Source organism: Typopeltis vanoorti, chromosome 1, assembly GCF_054136105.1.
Source record: "Typopeltis vanoorti isolate ZY-2024b chromosome 1, IOZ_Tvanoo_1.0, whole genome shotgun sequence".
Lineage (NCBI taxonomy): Eukaryota > Metazoa > Arthropoda > Arachnida > Uropygi > Thelyphonidae > Typopeltis > Typopeltis vanoorti.
The window spans coordinates 179,846,708-179,873,962 of record NC_143549.1 but is presented as its reverse complement, the minus strand read 5'-3'; the positions used below and the strand labels follow the sequence as shown (position 1 = coordinate 179,873,962).

The 27,255-nt window shown below is 37.8% G+C and overlaps 1 protein-coding gene across 2 annotated transcripts in view; it reads right to left on the bottom strand.

Moving 5' to 3' along the window:
- LOC150110678 (zinc finger CCCH-type with G patch domain-containing protein-like) overlaps positions 1–27,255 on the bottom strand; it is a 149,472-nt gene that overhangs the window by 94,331 nt on the left and 27,886 nt on the right. For both annotated transcript variants that reach the window (XM_090395595.1, XM_090395602.1), the window contains exon 4: positions 11,771–12,013. In XM_090395595.1, the coding sequence (XP_090251721.1) occupies positions 11,771–12,013 (243 nt within the window). The remainder of the gene's footprint in view (positions 1–11,770; positions 12,014–27,255) is intronic.

Sequence of the window (27,255 nt, the reverse complement as noted above, 5' to 3'; positions counted from 1 at the left end):
CGAATGCAATCAGATCGTCTGCTAGGGATCTTTCTTCTTGCTACATCCTCGTAGTCACCATTGCAAGTCTCTAGTTCATGTCTGATTGTTTTTACTGTATTCAGGGAGCATTGGGCAGCAGTCGTAATATCCTTATTTTGATGGCGGGCACGAATCATCATGATACAAGTTATTCTCTTCCATGATTCAGGTGGGTTCCAGCTATCCATCCTTTCTGACATCTTGTATATGAATGAAGAAGGGTCCAAACTTTTAAATGAAGAGAAGTGTGTGTTAATACATGTAACTTACGGAAAAATATAATTAATTATAAATATGTGAAATTTATCCCGAACACCCTGTATATACTAGTGGTAGATGGCATTGGTGTAGATGATGAGGTTGACTGGTGGAGATATAGAGTTGTAGAGTAGGTGTCCTCTCTCGATGAGTCTTGAACTCCTTGGAGGTTTAAAATAATAGTAATAATAATCTTTTTAGTGGCCTTCCCATAATTTTTGTTTGGTTACTTTTACACGCTGCTTTCTTTCTTTTTTTTTTTTTTTACATTTTCTTCTCTGTATTCTCTCAGGGTATTTCCCAACTTATTTACGACACACATTCTTTTCAGAGAATGTCTCTTCAATTTCCTGAGTCCAATATGGACTTCTAATTTTTCTCCTTGCAAACAACTTTTCCACATGTATACCTGGCTGAATCAATCAATGTTTTCTTCAATCTGCCACTGAGTCTCCAAGATTTAGTACTTGTTTTCAAATGCTTTTATTTTTTCTTGAATAAAATTTATATATTTCTACCTTTCATTTCTGAAAGCTGCTCAACTTTGATTCTTTTTAAAACTTTTGTAAATATTTTTCTTTTCAATTTTTATCATGCTCAAAACTAAATATTCACTTCCTAATTCAAATTTCCTCAAGATACTGCTATTCATTTTCTTCTCTGCTGTTTAGATTACCAACAAGGATGAACTATTCCTTTTTTTTCTGCATATCAAGTGTTTCTCTAATGACTTGAAAATTCCTCCACTCCTTCCTTAATAGAATCTTCTATGGGATCATATGAACAAGTAAGTCTCATTGTTCAATTTGCCATTCTGATGTTTGCCCACATCAATCTACTTGAAACTGCCTGACATTCAAGAAGATCATCTTTGTGTTTAGTGGTGAATACCATAGCTATTCCTTCCTCTTCTTGATCATTATTTCCTGAATATAACATCTTGTAGATGTCATTTAGAAGCATCTCACCTGTTTTTGTCTTATCTTGTTTTTGGTAACACCAATTATGTCAATGTCTTTTTCACTTCTTTCCCATTGATACTTCCCTAAGCTGATTGTGCCTATCTTCAGTTCTAGTGATACTGAGTTTGAGTTAGTTCTGGTAGCTGATGTTTCCCTGTTAATCTCCATTTCCTAACAAAAACAGTCTAGTTTAAACCAGACAATGCCCCAGCTGGCATGGCATTTCATCATATTGTATCATTTTCATTTGGTTTAAGACAATATAGAATACAATTTGGTTGACTAAATCCTAAACTGTCAGAACCCATCCTTATTCATTTGATATCCAGACACACCATGAGGGTGAGAATCAGACATTAGATCAGAAACCTTGGTTTGTTCCCAGCATTCTTTAAAATGCTATGGTGAAGGTCTCCTCCCAGTTATCTAGTCTTGGCTCTTATAGTGATATAGAGAAGAAGAAAAAAAAAATCACATCTGATCCAATATTCAATCCACGACACACTCCTGCAGTGCACCAATTAGTAGATATCTACTTGGATGCTAAAAAAACTGAGTGACAACTATGGATTTAGCCAACCAAATTGTATTTTATATTATCATCAAGATAACACTAATTACGAGTATAGACCATATTGGTCTGTTCCGGTCTCGTTATCCATCCAATATCCTTTGTTGAGGTCTACCCTGCCTTCTCTTTATATTTTATATTATTTGAAACTATATATCATTATAACACTGCATAACCAGTATCATACTGAGATGTTTTCTGGTTTTACATGGTGGTCCCTTTTATTTTCACTAGAGGAACTAGGATGAAGAGTAGAAAGTCTGTTACTGGAACAACCCCAACAGATCTGAAGATAGACAGAGAAAACATCATTAATGGGGGCAGATGAATTACAGAATTGCTTGTGTACATAATTTAATGTTACTAACACTAAGAAGTTTAAAAAAGATTATTTCCTTGTAAATAATAAATATGCCATGATTTACTCAGGACTAAAGATTAGGGAAAGGATGAAGCACTCAACATGGAGATAAATCTCTTGAAAGAATTTATGAGTAAAAGCAAGTCTGAAAACATGCAAAACCTTAGAGAGAGAGAGAGAGAAACTCAATTTCAACTAGAGTGATCCAGGTAAATTTAAAAACAGGAAAATGGATAATGAAATCTTTATTTTATTTGAGAGTTTCTAGTAAAGGAAAAAGTATTAAAATTTTATGCATTATTAGAAAGAAGAATTAATGTCAAAAAAGAAATCAATAACATAAAATAAGATATGTTAGTCTTAAAGCCTGCACAGTTCAGTCAGTATAGGCTAAGAGCCAGAAAGACCTGGCTCGATTCCTGTCCAAGACGTGATCTGATCTCTTCATCTGATCTCTTTCGACTAAAGGTGAGTTAGCCAGTCTCATACGGAGGTGGGGGGGGGGGGGTCACCTGGAAACTCAGGTTTTTCATCCTCTAGAACAGGCAAACCATCCCCGTGAACATGCATCTACAACCATATAAAAATCCCCACCCCCACCAACAACACCAGACTTTGCAACAAACCGGCTGAGGTTTCTCACAGTTGTATAATCATACCAGACCCTTCACAATCGGGATAAAAACACTATAAAGAGGAGGAAGAAGAAATGTTGGTCTTACCAGATAAGATCTTAGATATTCTATAAGCCCACAGAATAGGCTGGGTTTAGAAAAGGGCATAGCTGTGTAGATCAAACTCACTCTTGCAACACATGCATATATGAGCTTTCAAAAATGCATGAATATGCCTAGCATTTATATACGAGTTTTCAAAAATGTATGAATATGCCTAGCATTTATAGACCTCACAGCTATATACAACACCATGTGGAGGCAGGGCATGCTTAAGTTACTTTGTTTAATACTATGTAAAAAGTTATGCTATCTCCTTAATAATTACTTCACTACTCGCACCTTTCAGGTTTTCACAAAGGATACCATAAGGCAGCCCTATAGATTGAATAATGATCTCCCCAGAGCTCTGTCCTAGGCCCCATTGCACTTCAATGTGTATATTAGTAATTTGCCCCCTACCATCTTCAGGAAGTTTGTTTAATGTCAACAATCTGGCAACAGCAACTCAAGATCAACAACTACAAGCGACAGAAATATATTAAGAAGGGATCTAGCTATGCTAAAGATGCTATTTTAGAAACTGGAGATTGCAGCCAAACCTAAGTAAAACAGTGGAAGAAAACTGAGATGTTTTCTGGTTTTACATGGTGGTCCCTTTTATTTTCACTTCTGTCATAAATAGGCCCATGAAAAACTCAAAATTGAGATGGTCAAACACTAAAGTGCAATCCAAACCCTAAATATCCGGGGGATTACACTGGAGAGGACTCTGATATTCTGTCAGAATCCTACAACACTTGTTGCTAAACTGGCATCCGAAACATCGTTCAGAAGCTTGCTGACACATCATGGTGAATCCACGTTGGAGGTACTCTGGACTGCAACTATCAGCTTGGCCTATGCCCCTGCCAAATTTTGTGCACCTGTGTGGCTAAACAGTGCACACACGCACCACTAAGATTGATACTCAACTCAAAACCAGCATAAGAATCATGACAGGAACAATCAAACCAACCTTACTATGCTGGCTCCCAGTTTGAGCAATATTGCTCTGCCACATCTGAAGGAAGCAATTCCTTCAAAGAAAATATACAAAATTCATGACCAACCCATAACTCCTGTTCCACACTGATCTGGAAGTGTGACAGATTTAGATCTCATCATCCCTCCCTTGAAAACAGAACAGCTGATCAACAAGGAATTTAATATTCCCAAATGCTTGGTTTAGAGAATTCAACTAGACAACAAACTGGGTTTTATCTCCCTCGCTGCTCCTGGTGAACACTTAATAGACTTCAAACCAGACAAGGTAGGAGTGCAGCATGCTTGCACTCCGTGGGCATCATTCCAGCTGTCACACTCCACACTTCCAGATCAGTGTGGAACAGGAGTTATGGGTTGGTCATGAATTTTGTATATTTGCTAACCACTCACTTAATAGAAACTTTCTAAATACAGAAAGTTTCTATTAAGTGAGTGGTTAGCATTTATGCTCACCAACAAACAGGTGGTAGATGAATTTCATTGCTCAATATGAGACCACCTCTCTGGTTACTGGAGGCCTAAAGTGGCTTGAAAAAGTGTTTCCAGATTATGAAAAAAATTCATAAAAATAACAAACATTTATACATGATTAATAAAAATAGAAAATAAATCCTTGCCCACCCATAGTACTAATGTAGTATATATTTATGAATCTTTCATGAATGGTAGTCACATAAAAAAAGTAAAATCATCATGTGGGGGGCGCTAGTGGGCCAAGTACTGCGGACGTGTTTTGAAGAGCTCCTGATTCAGATAAGTTTTTACTAGGAATAATTAAGTATATATGCGTAATTGTTTGAGTAAGAGTGGCTGTAAACGTTGTACGCTACCGGTATTATTAGTGTGGGTTTTTTTTTCTTGTCTAAACTAAATTACGAAATCATTATTATTAGACCTAGTAACCGGCAGAGAGAAAAAAAAAAAAAAAAAATGGCGGCGGCATTGTCATTCCATGATTTGAATGTAGATTTCAGTCGTTTCGTTAAGTGTGAGGTCTGTTATATGTATTCCTTCGATTACATAAATGATTTGTGGATGTTTAGTGCGGATGGAAGAAGGGTGTGTGCGAAGTGTGACCTGAACGAAGAACTAATGAATGCGAATATGAAATTGATGACAGAAAGTGCTAGTACTGATTGTGTCGCGATTGCACGTTTGAAAGAAATGGATGGTGAGCAAGAGAAGCGAAAAAATGTTAAAAAATCAGGAAAAAAGAAAAAGAGCGATTTGACAACCGTAACGGATGTTAAAAGGGACGAAAGTGAGGTGGAAAGAAACGAAATTGAGAGAACGAATGAAAGTAGAACTTGATAAATGCAGAAATCGCAAGTAAAAAAAATCGAAAGAATAAATGATGGCGAAAGTTCGACGCATGTTGGACCGAAAGTACTGAAACAAAGAAAGATGAATGACAGTAAAAGTGAGAAGAATGATAGCGAAAGTTGGACGCATGTTAGTCCGAAAGTACGGAAACAAAGAAAGATAAATGAGAGTGAAAGTGAGAAGAATGATAGTGAAAGTTGGACGTATGTTGGACCGAAAGTACGGAAACAAAGAAGGATGAATGAGAGGGAATGTGAGAAGAGGGGGTCGAGAGTTAGAAAGTTAGAAAGATTTAATGATAGAGAGAATGTGTCGCGAGGTTCGGAAAGTGAATTAGATTGGATGAGGCAAGAAATGAAATGGATGCGGAATGAAATTAAGAGAATTCAGGTCAAAACTATTAAAATAAATCATGATGGCATGAAAGAGTTAACGAAAGATGAGCGAGTGGCGTTGTATGGCGACTCCATTATTAAAGGTGTGCTAGAGGATAAAATGCACAAGGTATGTTTTCCAGGCGGTAAAATAAGTAGAGTGATTGAGGCATTGGATATGAGGCGGGAGCGAGCAAAAGAGTTAATTGTATTAATTGGTACAAATGATTTGAGAGAGAACAAAGAGCATGTCAAAATGAATGTCAAGAGACTGCTTGGAAAGATAAAAGAGAATAGTGTGACAGGAAGGGTGGTCAGTGTGTTGCCTAGGTATGATTGTGGTGAAATGAGGTGGAGAGCAAGGATTATGAATGGTATTCTGGCTGAAATGTGTGAGGAGATGGGTGTACAGTTTGTTAATGTGTGGAATGAGTTTGAGGGACGAAGTGAGCTGTATGGGAGTGATGGACTGCATTTGAGTGGTTATGGTGTGAGTCGCTTGGAGAGACTGCTGCTGGAAGGTAGAGAAGTGAATAGAGAAAATGAATCAGATCGAGAGGGGAGTGATGTGGAAGAGCAGGAGAGTAAGACAGGAGAGATTGAAGAAGTGGAAATGAATGGAGAGGTGAGTGGTATGAGTATAGAAAATGAGAGAATGGGTGTGCAAGAGGAGCAGGGAAACGGGGAGGCCCAGGGTGGACAGGGATACACAGCGTGAGAAAGGTGGATGCTCCAAGAGGAGGTGAGAGCATGTGTAGACAGGAAAGTAATGGGATGACCAGGGATCAAGAGGAAACAGATGTTGTTGCAAAGGGTTCTAAAATGAAGAAGCAGAAAGAGAAATGGCCCCAGTCCAGCATGGAGAGAGCACATCGAGTGAATGGTATCAGTGGAACTAGCTGTAGATCCAGAAATGAGTTGTTGTGTTTGTATACCAATGCTAGAAGCATAAGAAACAAGGCGGATGAAATGGTTGCACTAATTGTGTCTGTGTACCCAGAGATTGTTGGAATAAGTGAGACATGGTTAGATGAGGACGACATCCTGACAGGAATAGAGATGGAAAGGTATGATGTGTTTCGTGAGGATAGAAGGGATAAAAAGGGAGGGGGAGTGCTATTGATGATAGAGAAAGAGTTATGTCCATACAAGGTAGAGATGCAAGAGGGAAATAGGGCCAGTGGTTTTGAGGCAGTATGGTGTGAGATAGAGGTGAATAGAATCAAATACTTGGTGGGATGTTGTTATAGACCTGGTAATGTGGATGGTGGTGATAGTGAAATGTATAGTCAAATAAGCCAAGCAAATAAGAAAAGGGTGATCATTATGGGTGATTTTAATTATGGCAATATAGACTGGATTGAAGAGATAGCGACTGGAAGTAAAGAAAATGAGTTTCTTGAGTTTTTGAGGGATAACTACCTCAGACAGTATGTAACAGAGGGCACACGAGGATTAAGGGTCTTGGATTTGGTCATCTCATCGGAGGATGTAATTATAAATGAGGTGTCAAATCATCCACCAATTGGTGAAAGTGACCATGAGGTGATTACCTGGGTGGTTGCCAGCAGTGCAAGGACCCCTGTGAAAAAAGGGTATATGTGGAACTACAAGGGGGGTGATTATGAAGAGCTCAGGAGACAGCTTGCAGATGTAGCATGGAATGAGGAGTTAGCTGGAAAAGAGATCAATGCAGCTTGGGGGATTTTCAAAAACTATTTAGTAGATGCAATGTCTAAATGTATACCACGGGTGAGAAGGTTAAATAAGGTAGGTGTGAGATGGATGAATAAAGAGATTAAGCATGCAATACAGAAAAAAAAGGCATTGTGGAGACAGCATAAGAGAAGTGGAAGTAACCAATTTCATGAGGTCTACAAAGACCAGGCAAGGAGGGTGACTTGGTTGGTGAGAGTAGCTAAAGAGAGGTATGAACAGCAGTTAGCTAATGAAGCCAAAAAGAATCCTAGGGAGTTCTTTCGATATGTAGCCAGCAAAAGAAAGAATGATTATGGAAGGATGACATTGATTGGAGGAAATGGTATAAAGACAGCTGTTGCAGAATGTGTTGTGGAGATACTTAATGAGCAATTCATAAAGATCTTTCAATCTTGTGAATGTGACTTCATGGAGAGATTAAGAGCAGTTGATGATGGGGAGGAGAGACTGACTGTAAGTGAGCAAGAGGTGTTTGGGGAGTTGAGTAAACTAGATGTAAATAAGGCTGTGGGACTTGATAATATATCACCACGTATTCTGAAGGAGTGTGCCAGAGAGTTGACACCTTCCTTGACATATTTTTTTAATACGAGTCTTGCACTTGGTCAAGTTCCTAAAGAGTGGAAGGAGGGCAAGATTGTGCCACTTCATAAAGGAGGTGATCGAACTCAAGCATCAAACTATAGGCCTATCTGTGTGTCAGGTGTTGTGGTTAAGTTGTTGGAGAAGCTTGTGAGAACTAGGATCCAGAGTTGGGTTGACAACAATGATATAATCTTTGATGGACAGCATGGATTTGCTAAAGGGAGGTCATGTTTTAGTAATCTACTTACTTATTACAATAAAGTGACTGCTTCCTTGGACAGAGGAGAAGGATACACAGTAATATACTTGGATTTCGCAAAGGCTTTTGATAGAGTACCTCATGATAAGTTAACAGTCAAACTAGAGCAGATGGGGTTGGATATTAGATTAGTGCATTGGATTGGAGACTGGCTATCTGATAGGTATCAACAAGTTGTGTATGGGGGTGCAATATCCAGGAAAAGGAAAGTCACTAGTGGAGTGCCTCAGGGGTCTGTTTTAGGGCCATTACTATTTAACTTATATATTAATGATATTGGTGAAGATTTGGATGGAGATATTCAGTTGTTTGCAGATGATGCAAAGTTGGGACGAACCATAAAGAGTAGTGAAGATGTTGTGGCCTTGCAAGAAGACTTGAATAAATTGAGTGATTGGGCAAGCAAATGGGGATGTGAGTTCAATGTTGCAAAATGTAAAGTTTTAAAATTTGGAAAACAAAGATGGTATGCAGAATTTATGCTTGGTGAGAATATATTGTTGGAAGTAGAGGAAATAAGAGATCTGGGGGTGATAGTGGATAAGGATCTAAAATTTAGGGGACACATCGCCAAAATTGTGAAGACAACACAAAGACTTCTGGGAATGATGCGGAGGACACTGACATGTAGAAGTAGGGAGATACTTGTTCCAATGTATAAGGCTTTGATTAGGCCACACTTGGACTATTGTGCCCAGATTTGGTCACCGGGTTTTCAGAAGGATGAAGAGATGTTGGAAAGGGTCCAAAGGCGACTGACTAAGGTAGTTTCTGACCTCTGGAATGTTGAGTATGAGGAAAGATTGAAAAGATGTAATTTGCAGAGTCTCGTGGAGAGAAGGAAGAGGGGAGATATGATAGAGACCTACAAGTTGGTAAGGGGTTGTTATAGGATCAATGGTGGAGAAGTTCTACAGAGAATAGTGGGAGATCAGGGGAGAACCAGAGGTCATCCCTGGAAACTGTATAAGGAGGGTGTGAGTAAGGGAGTGAGAGGCAGGTTTTTTTCGTGCAGAGTTGTGAGTGATTGGAATGCCTTGCCTGAGAGCGTGGTGTCTGCAAGTAGTTTGAATGTGTTTAAGACACGGTATGATGAGATGTGTGTGTAAGATAAAAGGACCTCCTAGATGAGTCTTTGACTCCATGAGGTCTTGTTTAATAATAATAATAATAATAATATTTCAGTAGGAAATTTACAGAAATATGTAGGAAAGTTATGTACAAATGTAATTAAACAAGTCATGAGAAGTAGAAGATAAATTATCATGAATGTTGTGAACATATTAAAAATTGCTTAGAAATGGAGAAAAGGGAACCAAAGTTCAGAGGTACTGTCTTCCTTAATCACCTACCCTGGTGTTTGTGATGATTTAAAAAACATTTCTTTGATTAACTAAAATGAATGTGACATCATACTTTTTTTTTCATTGCAACTTTAGACTTTATTACTAGAAGGCATAGGTCAGCAAATGCTGTCAGCAACACAATATCATCAATAATTGATGTTAAGCCAACAAATATGAATAAATATTATAGTCTCGTCCCCTGTATATGCTTAAACACTACGAGATGCCACGTGAAATGTGTAGATATGGAAGTCTGTGACAGAAGCAAGGCTTGGGGAGTGGGGGGAAGTCATAGTCAAAGATGCTAGTTTCTCACCAGCAAAATGGAAAACCATCTATGAATGCACTATGAAGACAGGATTAGCCATCTTAGCAAAAATTACACAAGCCAATTAATTTGGCAACCATAACAGGCTACTAAGACTAATTTTACAGTGACTATGACACATAATTCGAAAGGCTTGTTCAGATGAATCAAGTACAACTCTCATTGTACCAATCTAAAAACAAGAAGAAAATTGACCAAAAAAAAAACAAGTCTTAAAAAAATAAAATGCTGTTAGGACCTGTATTAGAAAACAAAGAAATAAGGAATGATCTGCTCAGGCTTAACAAATAACAACAAATTTAGAAGAAAACTGTCAACAAGAAACTGGTAAGGAAATCTTACATGTATTGGACTATCACAGCATTTTCTATATATGCAATGAAATTATGGAGCCATATTCAAAGAAATGATGATGGTGTGATGAATTATTGGTTGATTTACACATTCTAATGAAAATATCTATTACATCTATCTAAGCATGACATACATAAAATCTTAAATACAGCAAGATGAAGCAAAGAAATCTGTTATGAAATATAGGTGTTTCAAATTAAAGTACCCCTATTTAGAGCAATCTGTAAAGAGAACCAGGACAAAACAAATGCTGTGTGGCTGATAACACTACATAGCACTGTCTATAGCAAAATGCATCTAATCTGTTGAAAGGTTTCATCCATGATTTGCAATTTTGTTGTTCAAATCTGCCAGGTGAAGAACTCTGCTCCAAATACACCATGCTTCTGATGTAACCCTAACCCCAAAGTCACAGGGGTTAAGGTCTGGCAAATACAGTGGCCATTCCATAATTAATTAATTATCATATGATGATACAGCAGCCATGAGTTCCCTTTATGGGAATGTGAGGCACCATCTCAGTCCCTCAAATTTTATCCGGGCTCTGGAACCGCATAGCTGACGAATCAGGCCTATGGCTGGGTCAGTATTCCTGACTAATCCGTGTGTGTGTGTGTGTGTGTGTTCATGGGACCGGTTTGCTTGCTTACAGGATGAAAAACCCCAGGTAAACTGGTGGAAAAAACCCTGCTGTTCATGCCCAAGACCGGCTAACTTGGCTGAGGAAGATCCTTAAGCTCCTCACATCAGGCCATTCCATAGAGAATAAGTGATTGATTACTCTATCTTCTGTGAAATTGATGCCAGAATTCTTAAATTTCACATCCTATGTGGGGGGGGGATACTCAATCTTGCATAACACTGTTGTGCTCAGGCATCCTCTTTGCTGCAGTTGTGGGATGATGAAACTGTTCAACATGTCCCAATAACATGCAACTGTGACTATGCAAGCATAGGTCCGGTTTGATAGATTTCTTTGAAGAAAAATGGTCCAATAATGAACATGGCCATAAATCCTATCCATGCTGTGAAACTTTAGCAAGTGTTGTAAAGAACTTGTCGAAATGCATGTAGATTCCCTGTATCCCAGATGTGGCAGTTTTGAATGTTTACTCTTCTACAAACATGAAAATATGCTTCATCATTCTATAAGATGTTCCAAGGCCAATCCTTGTCCACCTCCATGTGTGCCAGAACTGCCAATGCAAACGTTTCTCGAGGCTGGCATTTCATGTTTGCTCTCCATTGTGTATGGCAAACCTAACTGTCTTGATATGGCATGTGCACTGCATGAAACTACAGCTTCTCATTTGACTGCTCAACAACTGCAGCTGCAACGTCGTCAGTCATTTGTGAGTAGGATATTAATTTGTAGGATTTGTGAGTAGGATTTTAATTTTTCAAGCCCTGATTTATCACATTTGACTTTCACTGTGGCAAACTTGTAAGAATACTTTGTTATAATAAAAACTTGTTATAGTGAATTTCCATTGAAATATACTCAGATGAGACTTTTCAGTAATCCATTGTAAGTAAATGAATTTGCTGTAATGGAAAAAAAAAAAAAATTTCAATCACAAATACAAACCTTCAGATCTTCTAAAGACTGTAACTCATTCTGTATGTCCACTGAAAGAATAATAGCATTATGATAACACAATTCTCCCCAGTCTTGACTAAAAGGAGCACGGCATTTATTTCCTTCCAAAGAGGATAGTGCTTCCGTAAGGCTGTTATTAATATCATCAGCATTTGCATGCAATGAATTTTGTTTTTCAATCAATTCTAATGAATTGTCTGTACTGGATCTGCTTAAATCTGCAATTTCACTCTGCAATTAACAAAACAATGCTTGAAATTATTTTCCAAAATTCAGTTTTGGAAACTAAAAATGTTTTACATTTAGAAAGTATTGAAAAATAATTGAAAAGTTGACAATACAGATTAGCACCAAAAACACATGTGTTTTATATATTTTATACATGCTTTTTTCTTGCTGCTGTTATTATGTTAGCCATAATAATTACAAATTAATGATTAAGCTTTCAGTAATCATTACCAATAATGAATGTTTTCAATAAGAGCGTAATTTCTCGTAGAATACATTGTACTTTCTAACACAGTGAAAATCATGCGAATGAACTTTATTCCAAAACTTAAACTAAAGAATTTTTAGGTTTAATCAATGAATTTCAATATTATTACAAATGGCAAACTATTTATTTATTAAGCCAGTTATTAGAAACAACAAACCAATGGAGATTTTTTATTGCATTCTAAAGCGTATTCAAGTATTATCACATTACCATATATCCAAATTCTCTCCCTCAAATGATTTGGGTCATTTTTTTTTTAAATATGATATTTTTCACAAATCCATATGGGAAAAAAAAAAAAAAAAAAAAAAAAAAAAAAATCAAATGCTGTTAGGTCAGGACTTCTGGAGAATACACTACTGGTTCACAAGTTCTACCATCCCTAAATAGTAGTCATAAGCAACACACTTCACACATTAAAATTAAAGATAAAAAAGAGGTTTTGCTGACATTCCTAAACTATTTCAGTTATCTATTACAATACAGGTACCTCTACCTTATATACCCCTTGAGTGATATTGTCAAAACCCAAAATCTTTCTCCATTAACTTATGTATACAACCTATATATACAGATTGCTATAACCTTAATGGATTTCTCTCTTCTTATATATTTACATCCATTAGTAACTAAGCAATACAACTCAATTGTGTTTTTCTGTGAGGATGCTAAAAGTCAGATTCAGATCCAAAGGATAAAAATTATGGCACATCTACTTTTCTTACTTTAATTCATTTCTGTTGTATATGAATAGCAACAAAGCATGTTTCAAACCTTCCTGTTCTGTTGATTTTGGACAGTGTAGAAACTATACATTTTTTAAGAAAAAAACAACAACAACTATGTATTGTATTATTGCGATAAACTTAACAGATTAAAATAAAAATTAGCTAAAATCTTATTCACACTAATATTTCTCTAGCGTAACATCTTTAGACTTAACAAAATGATTGTGAAAAAAACAATCAAGTCAAGTACATAATCATGCTAGAAATGTAAAACAAATATCACATTTATATATGTAAGATCATCAGTTAATTAAGTTAACAGATTTTGTACTAGACTTGATTGTTCTTTTGTCCTCCATTGTCCCACAGAAGGTTCTCTTAAGGAAAAATGGAGGAATTTTCTCTAAAGAGAAGTCTTTAGAGAGGTAGATAACAAAAAAATGGAAAAGCTGGTCCTTATCAAAGATGAAGAGTAGGAAACACCTAAACAGAAGAGCAGGAAATGGATTCCAGACATAGAGAAATATTTTTTAAAAAATTCAGAGAAAGGGCAAGGCATATAATGGGAAGTACATGCTGAATTTCTGTTCAGGACATGGCCTAGTCACTATTAACACCATGTTTCAACAAAAAGATGTGTACAAGCTCATGGAGAGAAAACAAGAAATAAGAAAATAATCATTCACTGTGTTCTTGTTGATGGTGATATCTTCATGTTGGTTCAAGACACGAGAGTGTACGGGAAAACTGGAAGTGATCATCACTTAGTCTAATTAGGATAAAAAGATATTATTATTATGTGACACCTCCAACATTGATAATCTGAAAAACAGTAACATAAGATCAAGCTACTCTAGTGAAATCAAAGCAGAGCTTAATAATATTGAAGAAACTGAAAATATTGATACTCTATGGAATGAAATTAAGGGTTGTATAAACAGAGCATCTGAAAAAGTTTTAGGATTCCAAAATATTTCATACCATAACAAATGCTTTAATAACAGATGCAAAGAAGCAATGGAAATGAAAAAAGAAGCTAAGCTTAAATGGTTTCAAAACCAACAGGACAACAATAACTATTCAAAACTATAGATCTGCTAGCAGAGAATCAAACAAAATTATTAGGCAAGAAAAAAGACAATAGCTAAAAGAATTAATTGATAAAACTGATAAAGAGAATACATATAAAAATGCAAGAAACCTTTTTCAAGGTATAAATAAACTAAAGACAGGCTATTAATCAAGAACTGCAATAATTAATGAAAATAAAGGACAAATTATTGCAAATGACAAACAGATGGCTGAAAGGTGGAAGGAATATTTCAAACAGCTGCTAAACTGCCAAAATCCCCAAGCAACATTCCTAGCCAAAATTTACTCTACTTGTGAACCGGAAGTCAAAGAGTCATCATTTAGTGAAATAGAAACAAGCATTAAACTCTTAAAAATAATAAAGCTGAAGGATTTGATAAAGTCACATCTGAACAAATTAAATATAGAGGAAAAGAATTAACTAACAAACTGTTCACACTAATTAATCTCATATGGAAAAATGAAAAACTGCCAGAAGACTGGAAAGAATCAATAATAATCCCCATCCACAAAAAAGACGATAAAACGAAATGTGAAACAATAGAGCATCTCACTTTTAAATACTAGTTACAAAATCCTGTCTCATGTTATCCTAAAAAGAATAATTTCATATGCAGAGGAGATTCTTGGAGAATATCAGGCAGGATTCAGAAGAAATCGATCAACCATTGATCACCTTTTTACCTTGAGACAAATTCTAGAGAAAAATTGAGAATACAATAAAGAAAGTTATAATCTCTTCATTGACTTCCAAAAAGTATATGATAGCATACATAAAGACAGCCTATGGAATATCCTAAAGGAATTCAGAATACCAGAAAAATTAATCAGATTGGTCAAAATGTGTGTACAGGAAAATCAATGTAGAGTCTGAGCTAACAGCATATTGTCAGAGCCATGCAACATCTCCACAGGTTTAAAACAAGGAGATGAAATATCACCTATACCCTTCAACATAGCTTTAGAAAAAGTAATTCGAGAACAACAAAAAGTACTGTATCATGCTCTGCATCATTCCTGGGGTATGCAGATGATGATATTATAGGAGAAAGTGCAGATGATATAACTGAAACTTTTATAAACCTTAAAACCTCTTCCAAAAAACAGATCTTAATATTAACCAAAATAAAACAGAATATTTAAAAGTATCTAGAGATAATGATCTCAATAAGCCATCAACTATTCAATTTGCTGACATGATACCGAAAAACTCCATACAATTTAAATATCTAGGCGCTATAATAACTAAAGATAATAAGATCCAAACAGAAATAAAGATGAGAATCCAAGCAGGTAATAAATCTTATTTCTCACTTCAGCACCTCCTCTCATCTAAAAATCTGTCATATGAATCTAAAATAAATACCTACAGAATGCTAATTAGACTAGTTGTATTATATAGTGCAGAGAGACATGGAATATAACAAAAGCTGATGAAGATCAATTACAACGCTTCAAAAACAAAATCTTGAGAAAAATATTTGGTCCAGTTAAAGATCCTGTGACAAATGAATGGAGAAGGAGAACGAATAAAGAACTATGAACGTTGTCAGAAGCCACTAATAATAAATGAAATCAGAGCCAGTCGAATGAGATGGTCAGGTCACCTGAAAAGAATGGAGGATAACAGGCTAGTGAGGAGAACCTTTTCACATCACCTAAATAGAAGACGTCCCAGAGGAAGAACCCGCAGAAGATGGATGGAGAACAATGAAATGGACATAAAAGAGCTGAGGCTGCAAAACTGGAAGGAGTTGGCTAAGGATAGGAAAAAATGGAGAACTGAGGTGCTTGCAGAGGAAAGAAGAAAAAGAAGAAAGACACCTCCAAGAAATCTAAGGGCTCAGTGCGGGAGGGACACTATGCCACTAAACACAATTCACTCTCTCTCTCTCTCTCTCCTACTTAATCCTCCAACTATCTGACACTACACCCAACAATCTGCCAATGCACCATGGAAAGGTTCAGAGAAACTCGTGCTGACGTTCTTGACATTTCCAAAGCTTTCAACTGTGTGTGACATCGAGACCTACTAAACAAATTGTCATCCTTTGGTCACCCTGCCATCCTCTATAATTAAGTAACCAGCTTTCTCTCTGGTTATTCTCTGCAAGTCATGGTAAATGGCCCCATCTCTTCGAGCTTCACCACCAATGCTGGAATGCCTCAATGCTCTGTCCTATCACGTACTCTCTTCTGTACATAAATAACCTACTCACAATCACCACTAATCCTATCTACAGCTTTTAAGATGACAGTACTTTCCACTCATTCTACTCATTTGGCAACCCAGGCTACTAGATAATCTACAAGTAGTGCCTTAAACATTGATCTACATACTATCCTTCAATGGGACAAGGACAACCCTGTCATATTCAATGCCACCAAAACAGAGTCTTTCCTTTTCAAAAGGGTTTGCAGCTCACCTATCCCTACCCTCAAAATCACCAGACAAGATCAGATCTCTCTGCTTGGTAATATTTACCTCCAGCCTCTCCTGGCATAAACACATCACCTGAATGACCTCCTCAGCATCCAAAAAACTAGGCATTCTTCTTTGTCCAAGAGGCTATTTTACACCCAGCCAACTCTTTAACTACTATATATGTCAGTGTATAAGACGACTCTCAAATACTACAGAAACTCGAATACTACAAATACTCGAAATCATGGGTCATCTTATATGGCAAGTATAAAAAGGGAAGCTTAATTTCTTGGATGAACATTTAGGTAGTTACAATACATCGTTATATAAGAAAATGGGCAGTGTTTATAAACAAATCAGATTAATTTTTTGTTACATAAATTTATTTAAAATATTACAATAGATCTAAGATCTAATAAATGGTTCTGCAAAAGGATGGAAATGGCAACGACAACGGCACCAGACTATGACTTTAGGCAACTGGAACATCTTTTCTCTGACAGGGAAGTAGTTGGAACTGGTCAAGGAAGCCAAGTGCTACCGGCTAGACTTAGTCAGGCTTTCTTTGACCAAGAGGAGAGGCTCTGAAATTGTTGACCTGGATAAGGGGTGGAAGCTCTACTACTCTGGTGTGAGCCCGACAATGTCTGCTCAGACGGGTGTGGGGATACTCACAAGCCCCCAGCTGTCAGACTGTGTTGCTGAGTGGATCCCATTGGGGGGAAACGGGTATGTGTGTTAAGGCTTCAGATGAAAAAACCATTATTTGGCTGTGGTGCAAGCCTATGCACCTAATCTGGAGTCAGAATACTCTGCCTTCCTAGAGGAAGTGGCTGCTGCTTTTGACAGGGTGGCAGACATGGAATCAGTCCAGCTAATGGGTGACTTCAATGCACATGTTGGAACAGATGACCAGACATGGAGGGTGTGGTTGGGAGGAACGGCACCCCTAACCTTAATGCGAATGGGTTGAAATTATTGGACTTCTGCTGTACTAACAGCTTGTCCATAATGAATACCTTCTTCCAGCAACGAGAAGTCCATAAGTATACCTGGTACAAGGATACACTAGAACAAAGGTCTCTGATTGAATTCTTTATAGTCTCAGCAGACCTATTTTCCTCAGTGTTGGACATTCATGTGAGAAGAGGAGCAGAACTGTCAACTGACCACCACCTTGTTGCGTGCACTCTATGGCTTCAGAAACCAGATGCTACCATCAACGCTGGTAGGCCTAAGCAGCTATACCACGTGAAATGGGAGGCATTGGAAAATGAGGCTGTGAGGAAGAATTCTGCAGATGACATTTCCTCCAGGTTCAAAGAGATTCCCAAGCATACTGCAGATGTTGAGGAGGAGTGGAAGCTGTTCAGAACAGCTGTCGCTGCCTCTGCACTCTCATGCTGTGGCAGAAAGTGGCTCGGCGTAGCAATGGGCAGTGAGAAAAGGACACCTTGGTGGAACCAAGAAGTCCAAAAACTGTCCGGGTAAAGAAGGAGTTCTACCTAACATGGCTTAGGGTCAGGTCACCTGAGATACATTTGCAGTATTATGAGGCACGAAATGCTGCTGCTGAGGCAGTAAAGACAGCAAAGCAGAAGGCTTGGGAATCCTTTGGAGAAAGATTAGACTCATCCTATGCAAATGCAAATGCAAACATAGTATTCTGGCAGACCATCTGCTGCCTTTGAGGGAGGAAATCGTGCACAGCAAAGGCAATTAAGGCCTCTGATGGTGCACTTTTAACAACCAAGAAAGATATCCTCCACAGAAGGAGGGAATACTTTGAGAGCCTTCTTAACCCAGGTGGCCCAGCAGTTGTGGACATCCAAGACGCGCAGATCGGGGCAATGACTAGTCTCACAGCAGAAGAGGTCCATTTAGCAAAAAATCGCTAAAATCAGGCAAGGCTGCTGCCAATGATGAAATTCGGCCCGAAATGCTAAAAGCCTTAAATCGAGATGGTGTTCTCTGGCTGACTCTAGTGTGTCAGGCTGCTTGGATATCTGGGCGAGCACCAAAGCAATGGCAGACAGGCATAATAATACCAGTCTTCAAGAAGGGAGACCAGAAGGATTGCAGTAACTATCATGGCATCTCTCTGCTCAGCCTGCCTGGGAAAGTGTATGCTAGATGCTTGGAAAGACGGTGCAGGAGCATAGTTGAGTCAAAGTTCCAGGAAGAACAATGTGGCTTTTGTCCTGGTAGAAGCACAACTGACCAAATCTTCACTTTAAGGCAAGTCTTTGAGAAATCTTGGGAATATGCCAAGAATGTCTACGCATGTTTTGTGGACTTGGAGAAGGCATATGACCGGGTTCCTCGGGATAAGCTTTGGCAAGTAGTACAGGAGTATGGAGTGGATGGCCAACTATTAGCTGCCATCAAGTCCCTGTACGAATGCCCAGAGTTTTGTGTCAGGGTAAACAGCACAAAGTCTGAACCTTTCACAGTCTCTGTTGGCCTCCACCAAGGATGTGTTCTGTCATCCCTCCTTTTCATAATATTTATGGACTGGATTGATAGGCACAGCCGAGGCAGTGAGTGTGTCAGAATTGGAAGATGTAGCATTGGACGTATGCTTTTTGGAGATGACCTAGTTCTGCTTAGCTCTTCCACAGATGACCTCCAGTGGACCCTGGATAGGTTTGTAGCTGTTTGTGCAGACGCCGAAATGAAGATCAGTGTGGCCAAAACTGAAACATTTGTGGTCTCAAGCCAACCATCCCAGTGCACTCTACATGTAAGTGGAGTCCCAATGAGGCAGGTGGAGACGTTTAAATACCTTGGGTCCATATTCACGAATGATGGAAAATGGGACATAGAGCTAGATACTTGAATTGGCTTAGCAAGCTCAATATTGCGGAAGCTTGGCCGCTCGGTAGTATTGAAGCAGGAGTTAAGCCAGAAAGCAATGCTGGCTGTCTTCAATACAGTCTATGTCCCAATCCTCACCTATGGTCATGAGAGTTGGGTAATGACCGAAAGAATTCAGACACGAATCCAAGCGGCTGAAATGAGGTTCCTTCGAGGGGTTGCGGGGCTGACAAGATTCGACAGAGTCAGAAGCTCTGCAATTCGGGAAACCCTCACTACTCAACCGCTGCTTCTCCGTGTTGAGAGATCACAGTTACGTTGGTACGGGCACCTGGTCAGAATGCCACAAGAGAGGCTCCATCAGCAGGCCTTCTTTGCCAAGCCAGAGGGCGGGAGGCCATGGACTCGCTGGATAGATTATATCCAAAACCTTGGGTGGACACGTTTGGGAATCCCACCAGAACAGCTGAGCTTGGTGGCAGAGGATCGTGACCATTGGAAGTTCCTCTTGCAGCTGTTGCCCCCACAACCCAATTAGGAAAGGTGGGCCTTGAAGATGTATGTATGTATGTAAGTCTTAAAAAAACAAATAATAATTATTAACCTCAATTTTCATGTTAATTTTCTTCATCTGTTGAAAATAGTTCTTCACAGATTCATTGTTTAAATGATCATCATATGGATCCTAGTTTGAATCCGGTGAATTGATTTCATTTTCATCGTCATCAGTGTCCCACAACAGATCATCTTCCGTACCATCCATAAGATAAGAGACACCACACCTTTTTAAATTATTTTATTACAGTCCCTACTTTTACTTTATTCCATGCTTTGATCACAAAATTGCACAACATATCAAGTGATGCAGTGCACATAGATCTACCATTTGTAAATGATTTTTCACCAGTCAACATCCAATTATTCCACTCTTCTCACATGTGATCTTTAAATAATTTGTTCAAGCAGACATCTAGTGGTTGCAATATAGAAGTTAAACCACCTAATATTGCAAAAACTCGATGTACCTTAAAAAATTCCAAAGCACATTACATCGATTTTTTACATAGCTCAAGTCCCATGAGAACTGAAAATAATCGTTTGTGTCTATGCATATTTTGCAAAATATTAATGTAGTTAACCCTGTGGGAAGTGAATGTATTTACTGTTTTAACATCAAAAACAAAGGCAATGCTTTCCCAGGGGAACTTTGTATATGTATATAGTTATGTGTAAGAGTGCAGGAAAAGTTGTTTATTAGTTTTGCATATAAGAGTTGCTTACTGTGCTAACACCTTTAAAGATAGTATCTAAGAGTGCCGTTAGGTTTAGAGAAGTTTCCACGGCCCCGAAAGGAGAAGCAAAGTATCAAAGAGGTCCGCTAGTTTTATAGACAAGTGTTTGCTGCCCGGCAAAGAACAAAGATCGGGTCAAACTTAAAAGAAGATGAAAGAGTCATGCCGATTTCTTTGAGGTTTACTACACTTAGTGCAAGGTCGGGAGATCACATAATAAAAGGGACTGAGCCAAGCATAAGTAGCTTCCCGGTTCCAGTCACCAGAAAGAGGAGCTTCCAGGCTAGAGAGAGGGCTTCCAGACGTTGCCGAAGAAGGAAAGGCTTCCAGATGCCAGAGAGAGGGATCCCGGTTGAGAGTTGGCAGCAGTTCGAGCTATTGGAGACGGCAGTCGTCCAGGCATTTTCGGTGAGCCCAAGCAGAGGAAATAAGGCGATGTAAATTACCCGAAGCAACTTCACTCGGAAGATTTTCTTTTTTGCTGTGGGAGAACAACCTTTTGCCGGTCGCAGTCAACAGCCCACTATTTTCCCGATGAGATATTACTGAAGCCAGACATTCCTGGGAAAGTTCGAGATCTGAGATGAAAGAAATGCCATAAGACTGTAGTGAAAGACTTTTGACTGAATGTGCGATGCAGAGTTTTTTGTAAGTTCAAACCTTTTGTATATTCCCTCTCATAGCAGGTTATAGAAAGACTTTTAAGAAATTGTTCAATAGTAGCAAGTAGTGTCATTAAGAAAATTGACTGGCATATTGGAAGTTGATATAAAAATTGTAAAGATAATTTAACAGAGAGTTAGCTAACCTCTTTGCAAGTAAACTAGAGGTTTAATAAGTTGAATTTGTAAGCGGAGAGTAAATAAGATTGTGAGTTAAAGAAGTTAATTAGTGTTAAAGTAAATAGGTTATAATTTATGCTAAAGATTTTATAAATGGATAGAGAAAGCAATCTCCCTATTGTTTAATTCATGTATAATTTGTAAATAAATGCGTTTTAATTATTTGTTAAAAGAGTGCTGCCTGATCTTTTATTTTACAACTGCACTGTTCTTAAATAAATCGGACTTGTGAGTGGAAAATAAATTAAGGCAATAAAAACGTAGTTCAGTTACTTACGAACCACAACTGTTAAAGTAAACATTGATAAAAGAAACCGCTCATGAGAGAGAGTGAAATCTACTGGAAGTTTTATTTAGTCTTATGCCAATGAAATGATATATTGATGGCACAGTCTGACAAAAATAAATTTCCAATATTCATAGGCATTCGACTAGTAAATACAGAAGGTGGATAATCATAGTACGCAGTAGAGTAAATGAGAAAGGATAAGAGAGAAAAAGCACATTAAAGTAAAGCTATAAAGAATTAGGAATAGAATAAAGATAGAAGAGAGTAAAGATAAAGAGATATTACATATATAGACAGAAAAAATAATATACGTTTACAATGAACCAGACAGCCGAAGATATCACAATGGAATACACAGTAGGAAAAATTACAGTATAGCAGCAATTTTTGTGTTATTTTTTTCCTAGAAGACTTTTGGTATTCTCAATTAAATGACTACGAAACATATCCCATACTAATAAACTGAGTTTCTTCATTATACCACCTGGTCGCGTGTTCCACACATTATTTATCCATAATTTCACACCATTTTCGTCCATCCATCCTCTTTCGTGAATATGTACAAAAACACCTGAAGGATATTTTATCTTAGGTTTAGATTTACGTTTGAAGATGATCATTGGTTTTAACTAGGTTCCATCAGCCAAACATGACAACACAACTATAAACCTTGTTTTTTCATGACCTGTACTTCGAACTAGCACACTCTTACTACCTTTAGACTCCACCATTTTATTGCTTATCATATCAAAGCTCATAGCAGTTTCATCCATATTTCCAATATTTCACAATAGAAATTTACTTGTCTCAACTGAATAATAAATTTAGGGAAACTGGTAAGCTTGTAGTCGAGATCTGCTGGTAGTTTTTGAGCAATTTCCGTTTTTTGTTGTATTACCAGATTTTGTCTGTTCATAAAACGATTACACCATCCTGAAGGCTTGAAATTCTATACTTTCATCCAGATTCAATCTTGGCCATTTTAGTGCATATCCTCTAATCATATTTCTTGTAACGAGATAACCATTCTGCATTTGTTCGAATACCATTCTGCAACGTGATTTTCCAGTTGCGGACATCGGGTGATCCCTGTTCTCATCGCACATTTTTTCTTTGGCAATTTTTTTAAAATATCTTCTTTCCTCCTCCATTCTCTTACCATCTTCTCGGTTATGTCAAACTTTCTTGCAGCAGTACACAGAGGTGAGCTAAGAATATTTTAATGAAGGGCTCGCATCGTCGAGCAAAAAAAAAAAAAAAAAAAAGGAGAAGAGTAAAAATAGTGCATGTGCTTATTTTATTTTCAAACTTGGGCACATTCATTATAGAGGAGTTGAAACAATAATTCCAAATAATCTATACACTGCCGAATAGACTAATTTTTGTTAGGTTACCATATGAGTTTGTCGCTTAATATGTTTCAAAAAAAATTTTTTTTTTTTTGGAAAAAATAAAAAAGTAAACAAGAAGAACAAGGGGCTCGCAAATTTGAGAAAAATTTAACAAAGGGCTTGCACAAGCCCCTTATAGCTCACCACTGGCAGTACAGTTATTAGTTTGCTTTGCCATTTCAATTACCCTTATTTTAAATCGAGCTTCATACTTTCTTCGTTTTGTCTGGTTCCGTGATTTTAAATGATAACAATTTTAATAATCCTAAAATTTAAAAAAAAATTCAAAATTAATAATTAATTAAAATTGGGGCTAATCACTTTTAATTAGGGTAATTCACATAAATACTAAATCTATGCTATGCAAAAAAATAACGGAATAACGGATATGTATAGATATAAAAATAACAGATATAACAACAATACCTAACGTTGCATTAATACAAGAAAGAAGAAGGGGGGGGGTCATCTTATACAACCGACATAAGCTTAAAACCTGAAAATAGCCTAAAATTTAGGCCTCGTGTTATATGCCGGTTGTCCTATATGCCAACATATACAGTATATACAAATCCCAAATCCATCTATGCTTAGAATAAATACTGCTCACATGTTTGGGGTGGTGCACCAAAAACATTCCTAAAAATCCTTGACCCTGTCCAGAGAAGAGCAATTCGGATCATAGATGATCCATCTCTTACAGATTCACTTCAACCTCTATCTCACATATGCAATATTTTGGCACTGTGTATTCTACAACTTCCATGGTTTAATGTAAGCTCTAAAGCATACAGCTCAGCAGCAGTTGTTACATTGTAGTAGGATATGAGAAGATGGTGTGCCATCTGACAGCAAACAATCCCACTAGAACTTCTGATTTTGTAATAACAGTGTAAACACAAAAGCAGAATATCTGATTCTATGAGCTTCAAAGAGCAGCTAATAGACAATGGAAGGAGTGGAAAATTTGTATAGCCTGCATAGTTTTTGGCAGTGGTGGAAGAATCCGTACAACACCCATCAGACTGTCCTGCCATGGATAAAAAAATAGCTGGCCACATGGAATGATACTGGTTTTATTTTCATAGAATACAACAGAGACAGCTACTGCCATCGAACAGGGTCTAGCCAACGTAGAGTACTCTCTGACAACAGATAACTTGCTCGGGCCCAAGCATGTTTAAAAACAATTGGGTTTGCTATTGTAAGATATGTTGTGGAAAATATCCCAAGCTTTCTTCTGGCCTTCTTTGGCTGCTATGCAATCATCATTCTATCATGGCTTACAAAAATGTGGAAACTGACTAGATATTTTAGGAATTGCAGTTGTGGCAGGTTGGGTAATACACTCTGTAATATGATTCACTGCACTGCTGATAGAGGAGCTCGCTGCTGCATAATCAAATTCTGCTAGTGAGCAAAAGGTCGGCCAGTCAGCTTGCTCAATTTCCCATCATGATATCTGTGATGGTTACTAATGTAAAAAGGCTGGTATCATGGGGAAATGGTTACTTCCATATAAGTTGTCTTCAGTTTCCCACGTGAACAGTGGGAAGAGGGAGAGTGAGCAGACAGTGAAGTCAATGGCAGTGAATGTTTAGGCAGGATTGTGGAAAGAGGAAGAGATTGTTGTTGTTGTTCAGCATATACTCAAAAACTTTTCCTCAGATTTTCATTTGGGCACTACGCCATAGTGTTGTGTCCATTTAAATCCCCAATTAAAAGTAATGGAATGGTAACTATAATACCACATCATTAAGATAATCCTGAGAGATATCTGTTAATGCAACATAGTGTTATCAGAGTTCCAACCAAGAATTGGATGGCAACTGCCCCCATGTAGATGTTAAGTGGGATGCTGAAAGGGGGATGTGGTTGTCCACTAGGACTGTGACTCCTCTGTGAGCAGGTGCATCAGGTATGTTTCCTGCATGCAATACTGGCATATACTTCTACAAGAGAGCCTTGATGCCACTAATGTTCAGTTGGAATCCACAAAAATTCCATTGCTGGGATGTTTTCATTATTTCTTTATCAAGAAAAATATCTAAGATCTTATCATGTTGAACTTCCACTAGAGCAGGGGGGGGGGGGGGAGATGAGATATCCATGCTATCTGCAAACAGGCCATCTGTTTAAGGGTCTGAATTTTTGATCCTCTGTGGATCAAAAATATTTTTTTTTTAATAGGAGGATTTTCATGTTTCATGTAGCGAGACTATTTCTGGCATGTCCTCAGGGATGAGTCTATATCATTTTTTCTCTTGATTTGCTCTAAGGACATAGAAATGTTGTAGTTGTAAGAAGGTAGGATTGACATGTTTGTCAACATACATACTGACATTTTCATTATAGTTGCCTTCATAGTGTAAGAGGGTTTAGTAGATGTTGCTACTTGTGGTATGTATCTCAATGTAGACCAAGGCATCATCTGTTTTTATTTTTTGGATCCCCTTTTCATCCTTCCATCTTTGTCATGCTCAGAAATAGGCTGGATGGTCTCCTTCACAAGCATTTCAGTGTTCTGCTCTTACACTCTTTTTTCCTCATGATCTTTACTGCCACATCAAACACAGATGGCAAAGCCATGACAGGCAGTTTGAGAATGAAGCAGCATAATGGGTATGGGATAAACAGCTTTACTGGATAGTTGAGATACATGCTTTGAGAGATGTTAGTGGCTTTGGTTTGTTGACAGTAAGGATGATGCTCTTGGTGGAGGATCAGGTGCCTATTCCTACATATAAAGCAATAGATCTCCTTGAGTTCAATGCAGATCTCCTTATCCAAAACATCAAGGAAGTCCTGGTCTAATATTAAGCCTCTAGATAAGTAAGTTTTTTGAGGGGTAACCATAATTCGTATTCCCCCCAATAGATGTTGCATGAAGTAATTTTTCTGACTGTGTTATTGCTGCTGCTTCAATAAGAATACTCCTGAATGTAGTTTCTTTAAAGGCTTTGAAGATCCTACCAACCCTTCTAAACCCATCTGGATGAAGAATGACATTTTTCCAAGTGGAATGGACGTTTCCCTGCTAATGCAGGATTAAAAAAGTGGTATTTTTTTGCAGTTGCTGGTGTTTTTTGTTTCTTATTTTGATTTTCATATTTGATTATGAAAATCATAGAAATATGATTCCTTCTACAGGAATCATAGAAATATGATTCCTGTAGAAGGCCGGAACTTGATAAGTGTCCTGAAAAAATTATGTCCTGAGACAATGAAAAATTATTTATCTCAGGAGAAGTTTGGTACAGTGTCAGAGCTTCCAATGCATCAAGGAGTCACAAATGGGCAGCCATTCTCTGGCAAGCAATGAATGCACTCAGGAGTGGTGTCCAGGGTAGCTCAGGAATGCCAGAGCTACCCTGGACACCAAATCAGTACCGCAGCATGCCTTGGGCTCTGTCTGTGGACCATGGGGAAGGAGACTTGATGCAACAGCAAAGATATTGCTGTTGCTGTTGCAGGCAAGTCCACTAACTGCTCTAATTCCAGGACTGCCTATCTTGCCAAAGCAGAAGCCAAAGTAGCATAAAATGACCAGGGTCCTGTCTTCCAGATGTCCATGGGTCACACTACATGGCAGCAAGGTGTCAATAATGATAGTCTGAAAAACTGAAAGCCAGGATAGCAAAAAAAAAAAAAAAAAGACTCAGGGAAAAGTAGACCAAAGAATATGGAGGGAAAAAACTATAATAAAAGAATAAATATGGAAAAGGCCAGCACCATCACTGGGAAATTCCCTCTCCACCATAAACAGGTACCTCATATGGAGGAGGGGGAGGGGATACTGAAAATTTCTAGTAAGTCAGTCAACAGATACAATAAAATAATATAGACAAAAATGTAAGAGTTAAGCTATGCATAAAAGTAGCTAAACAAAATTCACTGGAAGACTCCATAAGAACATAGAAAACAAATAAATATCAGAAAGGTGGTAACATTTTCTGAAGGCTATAAAAAAAAACAAAGTTTGCATGTGAAAGTATCTTCAGGACTGTTTGCACACACTTGGATAAAGGATTAAACTAAATTTATTATAGTCTGACCAAGTGAAAAATAAACTTTTAACATCTTTCTCTCAATCCAGAGTAA